This window comes from Eulemur rufifrons, chromosome 3, assembly GCF_041146395.1.
Source record: "Eulemur rufifrons isolate Redbay chromosome 3, OSU_ERuf_1, whole genome shotgun sequence".
NCBI lineage: Eukaryota > Metazoa > Chordata > Mammalia > Primates > Lemuridae > Eulemur > Eulemur rufifrons.
In genome coordinates this window covers 59,410,940-59,429,847 of record NC_090985.1, presented here as the reverse complement: position 1 = coordinate 59,429,847, position 18,908 = coordinate 59,410,940, and the positions used below count along the sequence as shown (strand labels likewise).

General features: G+C 39.9%; 1 protein-coding gene across 1 annotated transcript in view; it reads right to left on the bottom strand.

The window, feature by feature from the left end:
- The window catches only part of SNX31 (sorting nexin 31), a 58,800-nt gene continuing 39,892 nt past the window's right edge, over positions 1–18,908 (bottom strand). The window contains exons 10-14 of the mRNA XM_069466169.1: positions 17,812–18,015; positions 11,929–12,042; positions 7,738–7,815; positions 2,676–2,732; positions 1–96 (exon numbers count right to left, since the gene is read on the bottom strand). Of these exons, the coding sequence (XP_069322270.1) occupies positions 1–96; positions 2,676–2,732; positions 7,738–7,815; positions 11,929–12,042; positions 17,812–18,015 (549 nt within the window). The remainder of the gene's footprint in view (positions 97–2,675; positions 2,733–7,737; positions 7,816–11,928; positions 12,043–17,811; positions 18,016–18,908) is intronic.

The window sequence follows — 18,908 nt, the reverse complement described above, 5'->3', positions numbered from 1 at the left end:
TCAAAGATCTTCTTCCTTTATGGTCCCAAAAACACGGTCATCTTTAGCTATCTTAATCTTGCTTGTTCTTGGTAGAAAACTAGAATAGTCTTTCTGCTGTGAAGTAAACAGAGAAGTCAGAAATGTAAATGAGAGGAAATAATTTCCACAACAATAACAATAAAAAAAGTCAAGGTTGAAGCTGTATTAAAAGGGCAACAGGAAGGTTACATTTATTTAAGCAATAGTTACTTTAAATGGTTGGATCCTGTAGAAGCTTTATTTGGGGGTAGGTGTAGGTACACCTGTTAGGGCAAGAAAAGCACCCCTGCTGGTTTGCTGAGATAGATGTGTCCTGAGTGTCTTTCTGGGCCCTGGGATGTCACCCAGGTAATACTGAATTCTGCCTGTCCTGTCCTTTTCTCCTCCCTTAAAGCCATGTGACTTTCGATTTTGAACTTTGCCCAAAATCTTTGTTGTACACCCCACACAAATACAAACTGTAAAAAGGTATTATGCTTCTTTTAAAACATCTTAAGAAGTCATGTCACTTCAGTGAGTAGTTTGCCTTCAGTATTTATGAAATCTCCAAGACAGGGACATGGAGAGTAGAGAGTGAAAAAAAGTGTAGGCACCTCCACAAGCAGATAGGCTAAACATTTTTCTCTATGAGAGATTTGTTTCAATAGAGAGGCTCCATCACAAAGTGGTTAAAGGAGCAAATTCTATTTGTAAACAACAAATAAAGACTGCTTGGGTTCAAAAATTGCCTCCACTATTGTACTGGCTGTGTGACCTTGGGCAAGTTACTTAACCTCTCTGTGTTTCAGTTCCCTAGGCAGTGAACCAAGGATAATAATAGTTCTTAGGTTGCTATGGGGATGAAATGAGTTCTACATGGAAAGTAATTATAGCAGTGCCTGGCTCAGGATAGGCTCTGTATGACGGTTTGCTAAATAAATTGACATTCAATATAGTTGGACACCAGGCCCCCTGCTGACACGCTGGTCCTGCTGGGAGCATGAGGCAGGTGTGCCTGTGTGAGAGTTACTACTCACCTGAGAGGACAACTGAATGGATCGCAGTTGTGTCTCCCGTTGTGTTGTCCGTTGTTCTAGGACAGTGGCTCTCAAACTTGAAAATGCATCAGATTTATCCCACAGGCTTGTTAAACGCAGATTGCCTGGGCCCTCTCCTAGAGCCTCCGATCCACTAGGTTTGGGGCCTGAGAATTTGCATTTCTTTTTTCATTTTTTTTTTTTTTTGTTATTATTGTTTTTCAGACCCAATTTCTAATAAGTGATGCTGATACTGTGGTCCAGGTACCACACATTGAGAACCACTGTTCTAGGATAATGGTTTCAATCCTGATTGTATATTAGAACCACCTGGGGAGCTTTTAAAAATTCTATTACCCAGGCCCCTCAGACCAATTAAATCAATGTCTGAGGGTGGGGCCCAGCCATCAGTTTTTACATCTCCCCAGGTGATTCCAACATGCAGCCAAGGTTGAGAACCAGGGCTCTATTGCTGCATGCTGCCAAAATGGATGAATTTAAATGATGAAGTGATTCTCATCTGCATTTTGCAGATAACGAAATTGAAGTATGGTGCAGTGCGTCTCATTGGGGTGCTTGTTATAAATGCTGATTTTCCAAAGCCCCCATCCCAGATCGACGGCATTGATATTTGGGGATGAGGCCCAGGAATCTGTCTTTTAAGAAGCACTTCGGGAGTCCCTAAAGATGTGCAGCTAGTAAATGGTGGAGTTCCTATCTCCTCTCTCAGACCTAACCAGCCTGAAGTGTTGTTATTAAGAAAGAGAAAGCTTTGCTTTTGTTTTTACTTTTACCTTTCCCCCTGAGCTCATTCACTCAGGAAAGGACCGTATATACTTACATATTTATAAATACTGTACTTATGTACTAAGGACCTTTCTATACATACTAGACACTGTGACAGGTGCTGAATCCATAATAAATCCCATTCAAATGCTACTTAGAAGTCAACTTTATTTCACTCACCTACACTAGGATTTGGACATAGAAAGGAAGAGTTAGTAAGGTAGTTAAGGGCACGGTTCTGGGGTGAGACTGGCTGCTTCCTTCCACTATTGATTACTGCGCAAACTTGGGCAAGTCACTTAACCTCTCTGTGCCCTAGTTTCCTCAACCTATTTATAGGGTTGTGGAGGAATGTGTTAATTCACATAAAAGTGCTTATAACAGTACCTGGCACAAATAAGGGCACAAAAATGTTGTCTGTTTTGCTTTTTCTCTATTATTATCTGTACGGCAGACCTAAATGCACAAAACAATATTCTATAAACTTAAAAGTTGTTTTATACAGAGTACACTGCAGAAAACCTGTGAAACTAAAATATAGTATACTAAAATATACAAAGTAGAAAGAGAATTTTAAAAAAAAAATTCATGGGGTATAGAAGAAAATCCAAAGAATTTTGTGTTCCTCTTGGAAATTTTCTGTATAAAAATTCTCTTAGCCCTGCTGGGAGCTACAATAAAAACTACTATACTTCATGTCAGCCCTCCAACTGGCCCAACCTACATAGAAGAGCTTCTGAGAAACGGAATTCTGGCTTATTCTTGGAAGTAGAATGACTTTGGTTAAGGGGGGAAAAAAGGGCAGATTTATCAAAATTATAATGTATTGATTACATAATTTTACTCACAGACCTGGCTTTGATGAATGTGGTATTTGTTACTTTTGCCTTGTTCCGGAACTTCAATCTGCTAAATAGATTAGTAAAATGTCAGTGCAGCCCAGAGAAGCAAGCACACAAATAACCTATTTAACTAGCACATTTTCCCTTCCACAATAATCCTCTTAACGGTCCCACAGGCTGCCAGTCAGCAGGTACACCGACCTGTCATCTGTGCCCTCCTCCTTCACTCGCCGGGGTCTTGTTACAGAAATGGCGTCCCCAAAAGTCAAGTGACGTGTAATGTTTTACATTAGTGGTTACCTATGAGTTTTGTGACTTAAGAATGCTTTTTAAAAGAACTTCATATGAGATAAAATGTTCTTCTAAATTCTTAAATAATCCACGGAGCTCCAATCCATATACTGAATCAAAGCCAAATGGGGCTTTGGTTAATCAAAAGGAACCATTAATCAAATGAAGAATCAGAGTGAAGTTCAAGACGCTTGAATATACTTCATGTGCATAAGGTAAACTTAATACACCAGCAGGGTCCCAGCGGGAAACAGATGGTGCATTCCTGGGGTCAGTGAGGAGAGTTTTAGAAAGGAACCATTTAACTATTTAATGGAGGTGTGGGCAGGATTAAAGTAAATCAATGAAGGGATGGTGGGGCCTCTAGGGGCTGGCAATGAGGGGGCTTGGAGGACATTGTTACTACCTCTAGCCCCGAAGAGGCAAGGGGAACAGCCGTTACTGGAACCTGAGAGTAGAGGTAGCTATAACGAAGAGAGGTTGCCTGACAGGAGCCATAGCCTCCAGTGGAGGGATCCAGCAACCACAGGGACCCAGCAGAGATGGAGACGGAGAAATCCACACCCAATCTCCCTTTTCCCTCACCCTCCAATCTCCTGCTGGGTTTCCCAATGAGTCCCCTCCTATAGAGCAAGGTCGCCGCAGAGCAGGGTGAGGAGCAGGGTGGAGAGTGCATCTGGAGGGCACCCCTAGTAAACCTAGTAGACCCAGCTAGGTCTTCGGGGAAAGAGCTCTGAGAATTTTCTTAATGGGAAAGAAAAGAACTACTATTAAACAACTGTGCAGTTTGTGCATATCTCATACAGGGCACAGTGCTTAGCCCTCTACAATTATAAATGTCTCTGTACTAATCGCCTTCCGCAGCCAACAAATAAGCTCCCTGACAGAATGAAGGGGTGAATTAAGTTGTTTACTATTGCTTACTATAGAATGGACTATTTCAAAATATGTGGGATAAATAACTGCAAAAGAGCATCACCTTTTAATGATGATTAACTTTGTTATAAAATACATTGTTTTAAAGAGGTGTGCATAAAACTTCCTTTAGGTTAGTATTCTTAATACGAGTGTTCATATATTTGAAGCTATCTCAATAATTTTTAAAAAGTCAGTTAAGTCACATAAATGAGAAATTAATGCTCTGATGTCTTATGTTTTATGACTATTATTATTTAACAATATTACATTATAGTTGTCAATAGTCTTGTGCCATGAAATATAGAACTTCGGGGGGAAATGCTCAGCATTTTTCTCTCTTATTCTTCTTCCCTTCCCCTTCCCTATGCCAAAAGAAATAAAATAGAACCCACTACACATCTTAAGCAGTTTCTTATGTAATCAGTTTCCCTGACTTACTACAATAAGGCCTTAAATATTTTACATACTAGGAGGGATAAAGTTGGGGGGAAAAGTAAATCTTTTTTCATAATGCAATATTCCTGTACTTCCTCTTTCATTAATAGTTTCTGTTAATAATATAATCACATATTTCTGTACAGCAATTTTCCCCTGGCTCTCTAAAACTTTGTCCTTCTGCTATACTCAGACCATTCTCATGACTGCTGTCTATAGTTTTTCCATTTTCTGGACTGGACCAGCTTTTCAAAATGCTAACATTCCTGAGACATCAAATACTGCTGCCTTTGGTGTTTCTCCTCCTCACCTTATAATGGATACACATTTAAAAGTACCAGTTGCCTTATAAATGGTCTTACCTTGCCCAAAATGAAAGAAAAATGGAGAGAAAAATACATATGGTGATGGTAGCTGGGGATGGAGTGAGAGGTATAAGGTAAGCAGAAATTAGCCATCTCATTCCACCATTTTTTGAGAAAACTAATTTAGACGTCAGACCTACTTTTAAGAAAATTGAAGGAAAAATAAACAAACTAGGTATAGATTAATAGAAATATAAATTGTTTTTTAATTCAGAAAATTATTCACCAGCATATTCCTGAAGTACCTTTCATGTATTCAGATTATGGTTCAATAAACAAAATATTACACTTTCAGAAACTCCTCAGAAACACATCAATTGCATAAAATACAGCTACTTTCTTTCCTTGGTGGCTTTTAAAATTCTTTAAATGGTAGAGATTGTTGGTTGTCTACTCTATTATCCATTCTGCCCTTCTTCCTTAGTAATAACACCTAGTCTTATTTGGAGAGACAACACGCCCTACTATAATAAAAGACTACATTTACCAGACTCCCTTGCAGCTAGGTGTGGGCTTGTGTTGTGATTAGTTCTTGACTGATGAGCTGTAGGCAGAAATTGTGTGTGAAACTTCTGAGACTCCTCCTTAAAGAAAAGACATGAACCCTTGTTCATATGTTCTTCATACTTGCTGCCTGGAATGTGGATATAATGATGGGTGCTCCAGCAGCCATTTGGAGCAAAGCCACACACTGAAGATAGCTCAGCAGAAAGGTCTCTGGTGACATTATGGAACCACCATCCCAGCACTAGATTGCCTACCTCTGGACTTCTTTTAGGTGAGGGAGAAACAAACTTCTATTTTGTCTAAGACACTTGTTTTGTCTTGTTTTGTTTTCTGTCATATGTAGTTAAACCTGATCCTAACCAATACACTTTATTTTAAAATAAAACAACCCTTTATAATTCTGCTCCAGTTAAAGGCAACAAATATTAACAAAATTGATTTAGGTTTTTGTGTAGAGGCAAAGCTTTAAGAAAAATATTATACATTTTTTTCTTCTGGTTTATGGTTAATATTGCCTTTAAGAATTTAACATGATTTCTTCATAAACAGTTCAAGTCTTACCTTTCAAAACATTGCCTAAAACTAATGAAGCTAATTAACTTTAAGTTAGCAATAAATTTCTTCTTTCCCTCATTCCATCTTCCTAGGAGAAAACCAGTATGATTTAATCTGCTTCTAGGGACCATCTGCTTTAATATAGGGGGCTCATTTGGGTTATAGTTTCCTCAATTTCTCCCTCCTGCTTCAGATTCTTCAAGATTATAAAAATCTTGGACTCAGAATCTGCCTTGCAAAATAGAAACCTCTGTGTCCTAGCCCATACAAGCCTCTACAAGTGCTGTGTGTCAGTTCAGACTTTGTGTATTTACCCAGAAAACAAGAGACTGTCACAGTATACATTTATATGGTTACTTTAAGCCACTTTAAGTTGACTTTAGTCAACTGTACTCTATGAGGAGGCCCAGCATTCGGTATAAGTTCACACGGCTGAACTGTGGGTCCATTCTACCCAAAGCTTTGTGATGAAATTCCAGATTGAAATGTGGGCTATGCCTTCAACATCCACTTGAAAGCTCAAATTTTTAAGAGGAAGGGTCTGAATTTTTCTTTCTGAGAACCAAAATGAGTAAAGAAAGAAAGAGTTTTTAGAAATAAAACTTGTTGACTATTTGGATAAGGCAATACAAGAGTATTGACTAATATGCTGATTTTGCTATCTGTCAGAGATAAATCATGGTTTTCGATCTGCATGCAAATCTAAAGAATGCAGTGCTGTTGCTTTTCTTGAAAACTTGAAATAGATTGCTACCTTCTCCATTCTACTGAGTTCACTACTTAGCCATTCATTGCACAAGTATTTCCTGAATCAAGTAGCTTACGTTTTATTCATCCACATTTAAAGGCACTTCTCCCTTTTAATGAGATTACTTCAGTTAATTACTTTTCTCTTTATTCTCCTTTTTATATATATAATAATCAGAACCTAAGAGGCTCCATCCTGCCTAAGAGGTTGGATTTTATTACTCTTTTTTAAAAGAGTCTCCTTGATTTCTTTATTGCTTTGATTTACTACTGTCTAGTACATTTTGAATTGTGCAATCACTGAGAGGCAGTAAATTTATTTTCCCTGGAAAAATATTTTCAGTTCTAGAAGAAAGAGAAATAAGTATAAAGTACAATTATTTTCTTAGGAAAAAGCTGTAAAGATCAATGTTAACTAAAGATGCCATCCATCTCTTATAAAAGACTAAATTTAAATGAAAACATTAGAGAAGTTTCCAAATGTTTTCCATTGTATTTTTAAAGATCAGCATAACAGTCTACAAGAATTAAGTTTACAGATGTCAACCAGGCATTAGCATTTGTAATCATTTTAAAAGATCAAATTGTACTGTCTTATTTGGGACATGCTTAAATCATGATGATGACAGGCTATCTAAAAAGTTTAAAAATCTCAGTAATTTTTTTAACAGCCTGCCCACCCACCCTTTCAATGAGCTACTAGTCCTTTAATGAGTAAATGCAGACTAGAAAAATAAAGTTTAATTTTACGTTGAGAAAAAATTATAGCCGTTAGAGTTTCTTTGACTTGATGGCTTCCTCCAACTGCTAAAGGCGTTTTCAGTTGGCACAATGGAAGTATCAAGAGGCTGTGGATTCTTTCTAGAGACAAACTCTAGACCCTATTTACGATTATCCTTACCTCTCAAGATCCTGACTTCATGATGTAGCTTTTATGATAAATCTGAAAGCCTCCACGTGGGGGAAGGCAGAAATGAAATGATACAAAGTAGAGGATTAAAGAGTTCCCAGTAATTCAAAGATGCCTTCTCACTGGAAAACGGCTTGAGTGCTAAAGACAGGCTTCCTTCCCCCATGCCATTCTGAGTCCTGAGCTACCAGAGGGGACGAGGAGCTCGCTTCTGTGTGGTTAGGATTTCTCCCTTGAGGACCAGACCTGCTGGCCCAGGGAATTTATGAGTGTAGTTTGCTCTCCAAGTGTTAGCTGATGGTGGGAACTTAAAGTGAAAAACATACACAGCCAAGAGCACTTACCATTTCTGGATTCTCAGCAGCTAGTTTTACCATCTTTTCTGAGATCATCTTTTTCAAGCAGCTACTCAGCAAAAAAGCCTAAGAAATCCAGAAATAAAGAACTCTCAGCTAGAGAGATCTCCATTCTCTTCTTTCCCCCCTCATAGAACAAAGCAGAGTTTGAGCTCTGCCCTCCAATAGCATGCTTTCAAGAATTTAGATCTTTTTAACTTCTAGAAATTTGCATAAGCTGCAGTTAGCAAGTAACCATACATTTTCTCAATTACATAGACATATGTATGGTAAATTTAAAAAGGACAGATGAAAAATGGCCAGGATCTCTTTATTAATCTTTTCCCTCTTAAAACTCCCCCCTTGCATCCCATGTTTTCTAGTATTTCATAAGCAGATCATGTTTTATGAAAAACAAACAAAACTACTTATTATTGTCATCAAATAAACTGGTGATAGTCAATCCTATATTTAGTTATATACATAATTGAGACCTATTATTAGGCATAAATAGTAACCAGCTTGAAAGAATATATTAGCACCTTATTGCTTTTATTGAACTTAAAAAAACCAAATTCACTATTTTTCTTCACTTTCTTATTTTTCCAGTATCTTTAATCACTCTTTCAAGACTGGCAGTTGACTCCACTATCCCCTGTGGCTTAATCATCGTTGTGAGCACCAAGACGCACATAGCTGCACATCTTGTACACAAAGGCTGGGCTTTCTTGTGCCAGGCTCTTCATCTGTATGCCAAATTTTCCTATGATTTTCCCATTTGCTCTGTCCCCACTAATCCTTTTTGTCTCATCCTGCTCTTAGTTATTGACTTGCTGTTTTCTCCTTTGGTCCTACTCAGGTTTGTGATGACTGCAGCTCAAAGTTGAGGCTGCAGAGCCTTAGCACAGGCTATGCTCAGGGATGGCCACCATGCTGAAGGGGATGATGGAGAGGAGGAAGAAGAGAGAGAGCAAACCTGTCTGGGGTGGTACCCCAAGTAGAAAGCTCATAGAGGGGAGGACACAGAAAGCAGAATTAGAGGGAGAAAGGGCTACATACAGGCCTCAACATCTTGCAGGGCTGTAGAGCATGATAGGAATTAATTTTATTTAAGGGGAAAGGAGAGAAGAGAAAAAAGGAGCTGCCACCAATAAGGGAAAGAGTAACAGATGTGGAGTTTATACATAAATTCTGACTTCCTAGCTTTGCTAAGAACTAGGCCTGTTTATCTGTGCATAAATGTAACCCACACAAAACTAGAGAATGAAATAGTTAAACAACAAAACCCCGAGCTAATGCAGCTAGGCAGGATGTTTAATGGTGTTAAACAAGATGCAGACAGATTCCATATTCCTGCACAATGTACACAAATATGTAGGCTAGAACTCTGCTATAAACCAGGTCAGGTTTATTAAATACAAAAGGACTGAGCTTTTGTTTAAAGGGACTAGAAAAGATTTGGGCCCAAGCCCTCGTGTGTGCTTGCAAGGCATACAAGTCACATTGCTGCCTTTTGCAAAAGTAGCTCTTGGGTATGCATCAATAAAACTCACACTCCAAAGGAAATAAGACTTTACTAGGAATCCTTTGAAAGAATGTTTATTGTACTTCTTTATAGTGGCTTAAACTCATTTGCCACTGACTAGATTAAAAAACCATAATAAAATTCAATGGCACTTAGCATTCTGAGGAGGGGGGTGGCTGGGGGTGGTGTTACTTCCCAAATCTTTTTATGTCTGCACAAGTGACTGCAAATCTTGCTTCAGCAGACCTTCCTACCATTTTCCTAAGGATGTTTCATATTTAAGGTGAACCTGAGGACCCATGTCTTTAACCCAAGGATTTTAGTTTAGTACTTCATGTTTTTCAGAGGATGTTGATATCATGACCACAACTGTACTAGAAATATATTGAAAGAGGGTGTTCATTGACTGAAACCAGAATGCTCCATAGATTTCATCGTGATCACCAGGGACTCAAATTGAATATAATGTCAATGCAAATATTACTTTAATATTTTGATTCCATCTTAGACCATCTGTAGTTTTGATTCCAATTTGAAATAGCTTACTTCAGTAAAAAGAATTTCTCAATTGGATTTGGTGTTTAGAAAATTAGATTTTTTTTTTTTTTAGGATTTCTACTCCAATTTTAGTTATAAGCTTATGGCAGACATGGATTGTTGGCTACCCAACAGCCATTGCCCCTTCTTGTCTCCTACGAGACCCTGGTTTTGTTTGGGATGATAAAATGCTCAGCCCCAGGCAATGACTCATGCTTACTCTCAGCCAGTCATGAATCCTATTCCTCTTTGCTAGATGCTTGATTTGTAGATGCCCATGTAGCTAGAAGTGGTCATATGACCCAGTTTTGGCCAATGAGACATAACAGAAAGTCTACTGGGGGGTTTCTGGGGCCAAGCTTTTGCTTTCCAAATAAGAGAGATACAGGTTGAGCATCCCTAACACAAAAGCTGGAACTTCTGGAGTACTGACATGACACCACAAGTGGAAAATTCCACACCTGACCTCATGTGACTGGTAACAGTCAAAATACAGGCACACAATGCAGTTTGTCATTGCTGTTGTTTAACAGCTGGTACAGGTATTCTGGTGAGGCTACTGTGCTGCTGTTACCCTGAACACATAGTTTTTTCACTGTATTTATGGCCTGCTATATTTTCTACTGTTAAGTACTTATGTGTAAATAAATGTAAGAAAATGATTGCTTATTGGTAGCATATAAATTCAGAGTTGGGAATGATGGTGATACCAAATAACCATAGATTGTCCACATAGGTAGCTGAGATAGTGACACCTTTGCTTTCTGATGATTCAATGTATACAAGCTTTATTTCATGCATGAAATTATTAAAAATATAAAATAACCTTCAGACTATGCATATAAGGTATATATGAAACAAATTTCATGTTTAGACTTGGGTCTCATCTTCAAGATAACTCATTATGTACTGCTGTGGTCCCCAACCCCTGGGCCACGGATTGGTACCTGTCCATGTGTGGCCTGTTAGGAACCAGGCTGCATAGCAGGCAGTGAGCAGTGTTGGAACACGAACGAAGATTCATCTGTATTTACAGCTGCTCCCCATCGTTGGCATCACCGCCTGAGCTCCACCTCCACCCACCATCCGCCTCCCATACCCCCTGCGTCCATGGAAAAATTGTCTTCCATGAAACTGGTCCCTGGTGCCAAAAAGGTTGGGGACTACTGAGTATAACCATACATCACTTAATGACAGGGATACATTCTGAGAATTGCATTGCTGGACAATTTTGTCATCGTGTGAACAGCTTAGAGTATACTCACGCAAACCTAGATGGTATAGCCTACTACACTCCTAGGCTACAAACCTGTGCAGCATGTTACTGTACTGAATACTATAGGTAACTATAACACAATGATAAGTATTTGTGTATCTAAACATAGAAAAGGTACAGCAAAAATACAATATTATAATCTTATGGGACTATGCCATATATGTGATCTATTGTTGACTGAAATGTCATTACGCAGCACATGACTCTATATACAAATATTTCAAAATCCAAAAAAATCCAAAATCCAAAACACTTCTGGTCCCAAGCATTCTGGATAAGGGATACTCGACTTGTAGCTTTTTATCTGCTTGGAAAACGCCCTGAATAAAAAAAGAGTAATAGGAATGCCAATCTTTACTTCCAGTATTATTAATATTAAGTGAGATAATAAAATATGTATTGTCTAAGCCAGAGGTAAGCAAAGAAATCCAGCCCACCACCTGTTTTTGTAAGTAACGCTCTACTGGAACATAGCCAAAGCCATTTGTTCATGTACTGTCTATAGCTGCTCCTAACTGAGTTGAGCAGTTGCAACAGAGACCATATGGACCTCAAATCCTAAAGTATTTACCACCTGCTCCTTTAAGAAAAAGTTTGCAGACACCTGGTCTAAGCCACTGTTAGTTGCGTCTTCCATTACTTGATAACTAAATTCATTTCTAACTGATGTGAAGGCCATGGTGACTGGTAAACTACAATGAAACAAAAAGCAAAATAAAAGGTACTACAGTCCGAAAAGAGAGTGTGTGGCACACTCTGGTGCCCTACTCTAGTTGGGCTAGGGTAATGTGCCTTGTCCCCCCCAGCAAGCAAGACAGCATTTCAGCACAGAAGGTTTTCATGCTGCGCCCTGAGAACTTACCTGTTTGGTGTAAATAACAAACCACTGCCAGCGACTCTCCTCACTGTACTGAAATCTGAGCTCTAGGTTCTGGTTGAGAGTTCTCTGGGGCCCATCCAAATCCAGCAGGGTCCCCTACAGAGGAAAAGATATTACTTGATATTCAATAGAAATTCCAGTGCCTGTTAATGTGCCAGGTAAAATATCAAAATGAGTGAAACTGTCCTTATTCCTAAGAAGCTATCAATCTATTGAGGAGCCATGAAAGTAAATCACCACAGTTAGAGGCAGTAATGCTATAAAGGAAGCAGATATAGGTCTATGGAATTAAACAGAAGGGCCCTAACCCAGGGTAAAGGGAGGCTGGCTGGAGGGAGGGCCATCCGAGCAAAGTAGAAACCATCCAAGTTTGTTGTGGTGGTTCTGTTTTGGGGGGCGGGAGGGAAGGTGAGAGGTGGTTCCTGGTAGAAGAAATAGCAAGTGCAAATTCATGGAGGAATAAGGGAGCCTGGCATGTTGGAGACACTGCCAGGGATGTCGTGTGGCTGCAGCAGGGCTCCAGGCACGGAGGCTGGTGTGAGAAGAGGTTCAGAGAGGCAGGGTAGCACCAGATCCTGAAAGCTGGCTCGGGAACATCAGTGATATTGCTACACAGCATCTATTGCTCTTTTTCCTAGTAATGGAGTCTCAAATTCTCTTGGGAAAACCATCTCTCTCTCACTGTAGTTCGTCTATGTAGTACTGTCAGGGAATGATAAGTCAGAGGGTGACATATGATACAAGGTTAGGTCAATTGGACAAATAATTCTCTCATTTGATTCCAGAGGAGAGAGACCCAAAGAACAGGTCCTGATAGAAAGTTCCTGTTTCCTATACACCTTAAGCTCTTTTGGTTCCTGACCTTCTTAAGCTTCAGCTTTTCCTTTGAATCTGTAGGTTACTCTGAATCATTCCAACAAATCCCTTTTTCACTAGTGTTGGTTTCCATTGCTTGCCACCAAAGAGCCCTAACTCTTACAGGTTTTATAAGCTAAGTTAAGGATCTTTTCCCTACAGAGGGCAACAGAAATTCATTAAGAGATTTTAGCTGGACATGGTGGTGTGCACCTATAATCCCAGCTACTCAAGAGGCTGAGGCAGGAGGATTCCTTGAGCCCAGGAGTTTGAGAACAGCATGGCAACATAACAAGACCTTGTCTCAAAAAAAAAAAAAAAAAAAAAAAAAAAAAAAAAAAAAAAAAAAGATATTTTTGAAAGGTGGAAAATACTACAATTTGATTTATATTTTTAGAATATTGGTCTGACAGCATCAGTGTAAACAATGAATTGGAAAACAGCTGTTTTCAGACATTGAACAACAGATAATGCAGGACTGTCAACCCAGAGAGAAAGAAAACAAGTGAAGTGAGCCCCACAATTATCCCAGCTTACTGCCGGAAGGGGTTTTCAGGGTGTAGCACAAGGACCGGGAACCCAAACGGAGCCCAGAGGTCTTGCCGAGTTGAGGAGAAAGAGAAAAACCTATAAAGAAGTTGAAGTTAGAATTTACTGGGCAGAATACCAAGGAGTACAGCTTTATACATAGAGAGAGTTCCTCTCAGATATTTGGCTGAATAATTATCTGTGCATGTGTAGAGTAAAACCCCATAAGGCCAGAGAAAGAACCACTGGAAAGCAGTAAATTGAATAATTCCAGGAGCTCAAAAACAGTGCTGCAGAGTTCAGAGTTCATGTTTCCATTAGTCAGAATAGAGCGACAAGGCCAAGATGCTGGGTAGAGTCCTAAGAATGATAGCTAACGTGTAAAGGACTAAATTAGCTCTGAAGACTACTCTGGACTTTAAGAAAACTTAAAAGCAAACCTCAAAAAAGTAAAACTAATCCCAAGTAACTTAACTGCATGTCAGAACAAAGTCTAAAGGAATTCAATAAAATCCAGCATTCAACAATGGAAAATTCACAATGGTTAGCATACCACAAAAAATTACATGGCATGAAAAGGAGCAGGAAAATATGATGCAAACAGGAGAAAAATCAGTCAGTAAAAACAGATCCAGAAATGACAGAGTGATGGAATTAGTAGGCAAAAATATTGAAACAGTTATTTAAAATACACACCACACACTAAAGAATCTGGGAAAAATAGAAGCATGATAAGGAGAGAAAGGGAAGACATAAAAAAGACTTAAACTTCTAGAGATGAAAAACACAATTTTAGAAGTAAAAATGCATGGGATGGGATAAACAGCAATGTTAGATATTACATAAGAAAATATCAATAATCTTGAAGCCATAGCAGTAGAAACTACCCAAAATAAAGCAGACAGAGAAAAAAATGCTGAAATAAATAAAACCACAATGAGATACCACTTCACACCCATTACGTTGGCTGTAATAAAAAAAATCAGATAATAACAAGTACTGGCAAGGATGTGGAAAAACAAGAAGTCTCACATGCTGCTAGTGGGGCTATAAAATTGGGCAGCCACTTTAGAAAGCAGGCTAGCAGTTCCTCAAAGAGTTAAACATAGAATTATCATTTGATCCAGTAATTCCACTCCTAGGTATATACCCAAGGGAACTGAAAACATATGTCCACACAACAGCTTGTGCACACATGTTCATAGCAGCATAACTCATAACAGCCAAAAGGTAGAAACAACCCTAATGTCCCATCAATGGATGAATGGATAAATAAAATGTGGTACAACTATATAGTGGAATATTACTTGGCCATAAAAAGAATAAAGTGCTGATAATATGCTATAACAAGGATAAACCTTGGAAACATGCCAAGTAAAAAGCTAGTCACAAAGACCACATATTACATGATTCCATTAATATGAAATGTCCAGAATAGATTAATCCACAAAGACAGAAAGTAGATTAGTGGTTTTCCTGGGCTGAGGGGATAGAGAGGTAATAGCTAAAGAGTTTGGGTTTCTTCTTGAGATGATAAAAGTGTTCTGAAATTGATTGTGATGGTGGTTGCCCAACTCTGTGAATATACTAAATACCATTGAATTGTATACTTCATATGGGTGAATTGTATGGTACATGAGTTAGAACTCAATAAAACTGTTACAAAGAAAGACAATGATTATGTGGTATAGGTGAAGGAATATACACACAGATCAGCAAAACAGAACAGAAAACCAGAAATAAATCCACACAAATGTGCCCAGCTGATTTTTGACAAAGATGTAAAAACAATTCAATTGAGGAAAAGATAGCCATTTCAACAAATGGTGCCAGAGCAATTGGAATTCCATAGGCAAAAATGGGAAACTTATCCTAAGTTTCATACCCTAAATAAAAAATTAACTCAAAATGGATCAGGGACTTACATATAAAACCTATAACTATAAAACTTTTAGGGAAAAAATATCACAGGAAAACTTCAGGATCTAGGGTTTGGCAGAGTTCTTGGACTTGATACTAAAAGCACAATCCATAAAATGAAAAATTGATGAGTTAGGGTTCATTGAAACTATCTGCCAAAGACCCTTTTTAAGAGGACGAAAAACTATAGAGTAAGAGAAAATATCTGCAAGCCAGATGGCCAAGAAAGGATTAGTATCTAGAATACATAAAGAACTCTCAAAATTCAACAGTAAAAAGCCAGATAATCCCAATTAGAAAATGAATAAAAGGTACGAGGAGACATTTCACTGAAAAAGATATACACATGGCAAATAAGCACGTGAAAAGATGCTCAACAGCATAAGCCAGGAGGGAAATGCAAATTTAAATCACAGTGAAACACCATTACACACCTATCAGAATGACTATAATAAAAAACAGCGAGACCACCAAATGCTGCTGAGGATGCAGAGACTGGATCATTCATACATTGCTGGTAAGAAGGTAAAATGGTACAACCATTCTGGGAAATAGTTTAACAGTGTCTAAAAAAAAGTAAACACACAGGCTGGGTGTGGTGGCTCATGCTTGTAATCCTAGCACTCTGGGAGCCCAAGGCAGGAGGATCACTTGAGGTCAGGAGTTTGAGACCAGCCTGAACAAAAGCAAGACCCCATCTCTACTAAAAGTAGAAAAAATTAGCCGGGTGTTGAGCACCTGTAGTCCCAGCTACTCGGGAGGCTGAGGCAGGAGGATTGCTTGAGCCCAGGAGTTTGAGGTTGCTGTGAGCTACGCTGACGCCACGGCACTCTAGCCTGAGCAACAGAGCGAGACTCTGTCTCAAAAAAAAAAAAGTAAACATGCAATACCAGATGACCCTGCAATTCCTGCAATTGCCCTTCTGGATATTTATGCCAGAGAAATGAAGACTTGTGGAAAGACAAAAACCTGAACATGAATATTTAGAGCAGCTCTATTCATAATAGCTAAAAACTGGAAACAATCAGATGTGCTTCAGTGAGTAAAGGGTTAAACAAACTTTGGCATGTCCATATCATGCCTTACTGCTTAGCAATAAAAAGAGACAAACTATTGATACATTCAACAACCTGGATGAACTTCCAAAGAATTATGCTGAGCAAAAAAAAAGAAAAAAAAAAAAAAACACAGTCAATCCCTAAAGTAATTGACATTTTTAGAATACTCCAGAAAATAGCAGAAAGCACATTCTTTTTAAGTACATATGGAACATGTACCAAGAAAGATCCAATTTGTGGCCTATAGCAAGTTTCCATACATTTAAAAGGACTGAAATCACACAATGTATTTTCTCTGACCCTGCAAGGGGGCAAGAGTGGGGCAGGGAGAAGGGTTAGGAAGCTGCTCTGTCCACTCACGCAGGGAACGTTGAGACTGAGCTGTGAGCGTGGAAACAAAGGGAGATCTTTGAGGCATAACAAGGTCGGCCTCCATCAGCACTTACACGTGCAGGGTAAGAGTGAGGAGAAAACAGAGACGGTTTCAAGATTCCTGGTTTGGCAGCTGGGGGGTGGTGGGGGAAGCCCCACTTACCGAGACAGGGAACTCAGGAGGAAGGACTCCATGACTGGCACGAAAAGGGAGGACGAGTCTGCCTTTGGCAAAGGTTGTGTTTGAGACGTCCGTGAGACACCCAGTGACAATGTCTAGAGGGAGTAAGACACACTGGGCCTTTGATAGGGACCTGGCAATTGATTTCAGAGGATATGTAGGGGGAAGATGCTAGAACAGGCACCCCTGGAAACACTAGCATTTCGACAATGCTCAGAGAGGGAAGCGGCCCACAGCAATAGGGGAGGAAGGAGAGGGGGTTTTGAGAAGGGATAGCTGACAGTGTCAAATGCCACAGAGAGGGCAAGTGCTAGACCAGCTAAAAAGTCCCCAGGGAGCCCATGGATTTAACAGGTGGGCATCATAGTTGCTCTATTAGCTTTTGCCCTCTACTAGTTAACCTCGGTTTCCTGTGTAAAGAGGATGATCCCACTTAGCTCAGTGAGCTCCAGTGAGAATGTAATAATAGACGTGGCGGTGGCCAGCATCGCACCCGGTACAACGTAGCACTCCATAAATCTGACAAGGGTTTCTCTTGCAAGGAGCTGGCGATGCAAACATGATGCCAGGGCTCCCTAAGAAGAGCTCTGCTGGTCAGTGGCCAGTTTTGAAGGGTAGAGATCGTATCAGGACTGAGCACACAGTAAGTGCTCAATAAATGGTAGCTGTTATTACCACAGCCACCTTTCAAGCAGTAGAGAGGTCTGCCCTTGGAAGGTGGGAAGATTGGTGTCTCTGCTGCTCCAGAGGGGGAACCCATACCAGACTCCAGATAGGTTTTACTACTAGATGAAGTGTAACGTGGCTTAGATGCCACTCCACTCAGGGTACTGATTCAAACTGCAAACCTGTCTCCCTAGTGCCAACTTAGTCACCCAAGAGCAATAGGATTTTTTAAATCACACATGGAGACTTTAAATCATGGGCAAAGCAAGGTGCCAAGATACTCACAAGGAAAGTGACCTGCCAGCACTTCACCCTGTTCATCTGGAAAACGACGTCCTGGGTCCGGTCACCAGGCAGGGTGATGCAGCAGCTGATCTCGTTGTTGCCAACAGAGAGCACGGCTCCGCAGCCCGGTTCTGGGTAGTCACACGTGCAGGGATCCAGCTGCACATGTCCATAGTGTCGCACCTCCCAGGACAGCTCCAGAAACTGTTCCAAAAGCAGGGCAGGGTGAGGGGTAGAAGGAAGCAAAAGACCACTTGAAGCAGACGATAACCTCACGTCAGAAGCGACTGCCATCCTAGTAGAACACACGGAATCGAGTCACAGGGAAAGTGCCTTTTCTTCTGGACCATAAGAAAGAAGACAGCGCCCCTTGTGCCGACACTAAGCCCCGGGATGTTCACGGTGTGTCCTTCCAGGGCAGCGGCCACACCTGCCTCCTTCACCATCGTGCCCCTGCTCCTGTTACGGTGCTTGGCACATGGTGGTACTAACAATTTTTGACGAGTGAATGAAGAATGAAGAAAAGAGTGGAGTGAATAACTGAATGAGCAGACGTGATTCCATCACAGCGGATTATGAGAGCCAGGAAACAAAAAGTGGACATTTAAAATGTCGTCTTTTAAAAAATGAAGCCGAGATCTACGTAGGAGGAAAAGTAGCTCATTTTTACAGGCTGTTTTATGTGATGGTGGTATTGTCAGAGAAAGAGATTTTGGGAATGGCAATGAAATGAGAGCATGAGCAGGTCTGCTTTTTAGGTAGAATTCCAGAGAGCCCCCAAATGCCAAGGGAACACTTTTATGTTAGTTTTAAATTTTAATTCTTCCCGCTGCTTCTGAAGTAACCTAAGAACAGAGGACAGTTGCAGCTCACACCTGTAGTCCTGGCATCTTGTCCTGTTAATGTCTATTCAGAGCTCTTCATTTTTTAACAAAGTAGCATTACTATTGATTGCATTTAAATAAGCTGATACTGGTTTGGTGACCTCCACCTTGTTTTTCCAGCTTTCACCACAGATGGGCCTGGCCTAATGGCGTGTGAGAGGTGTGTGCAGAAAACAGTTCTCACTTTAGTAAGTGGTTAAATTGGAAAGAAGA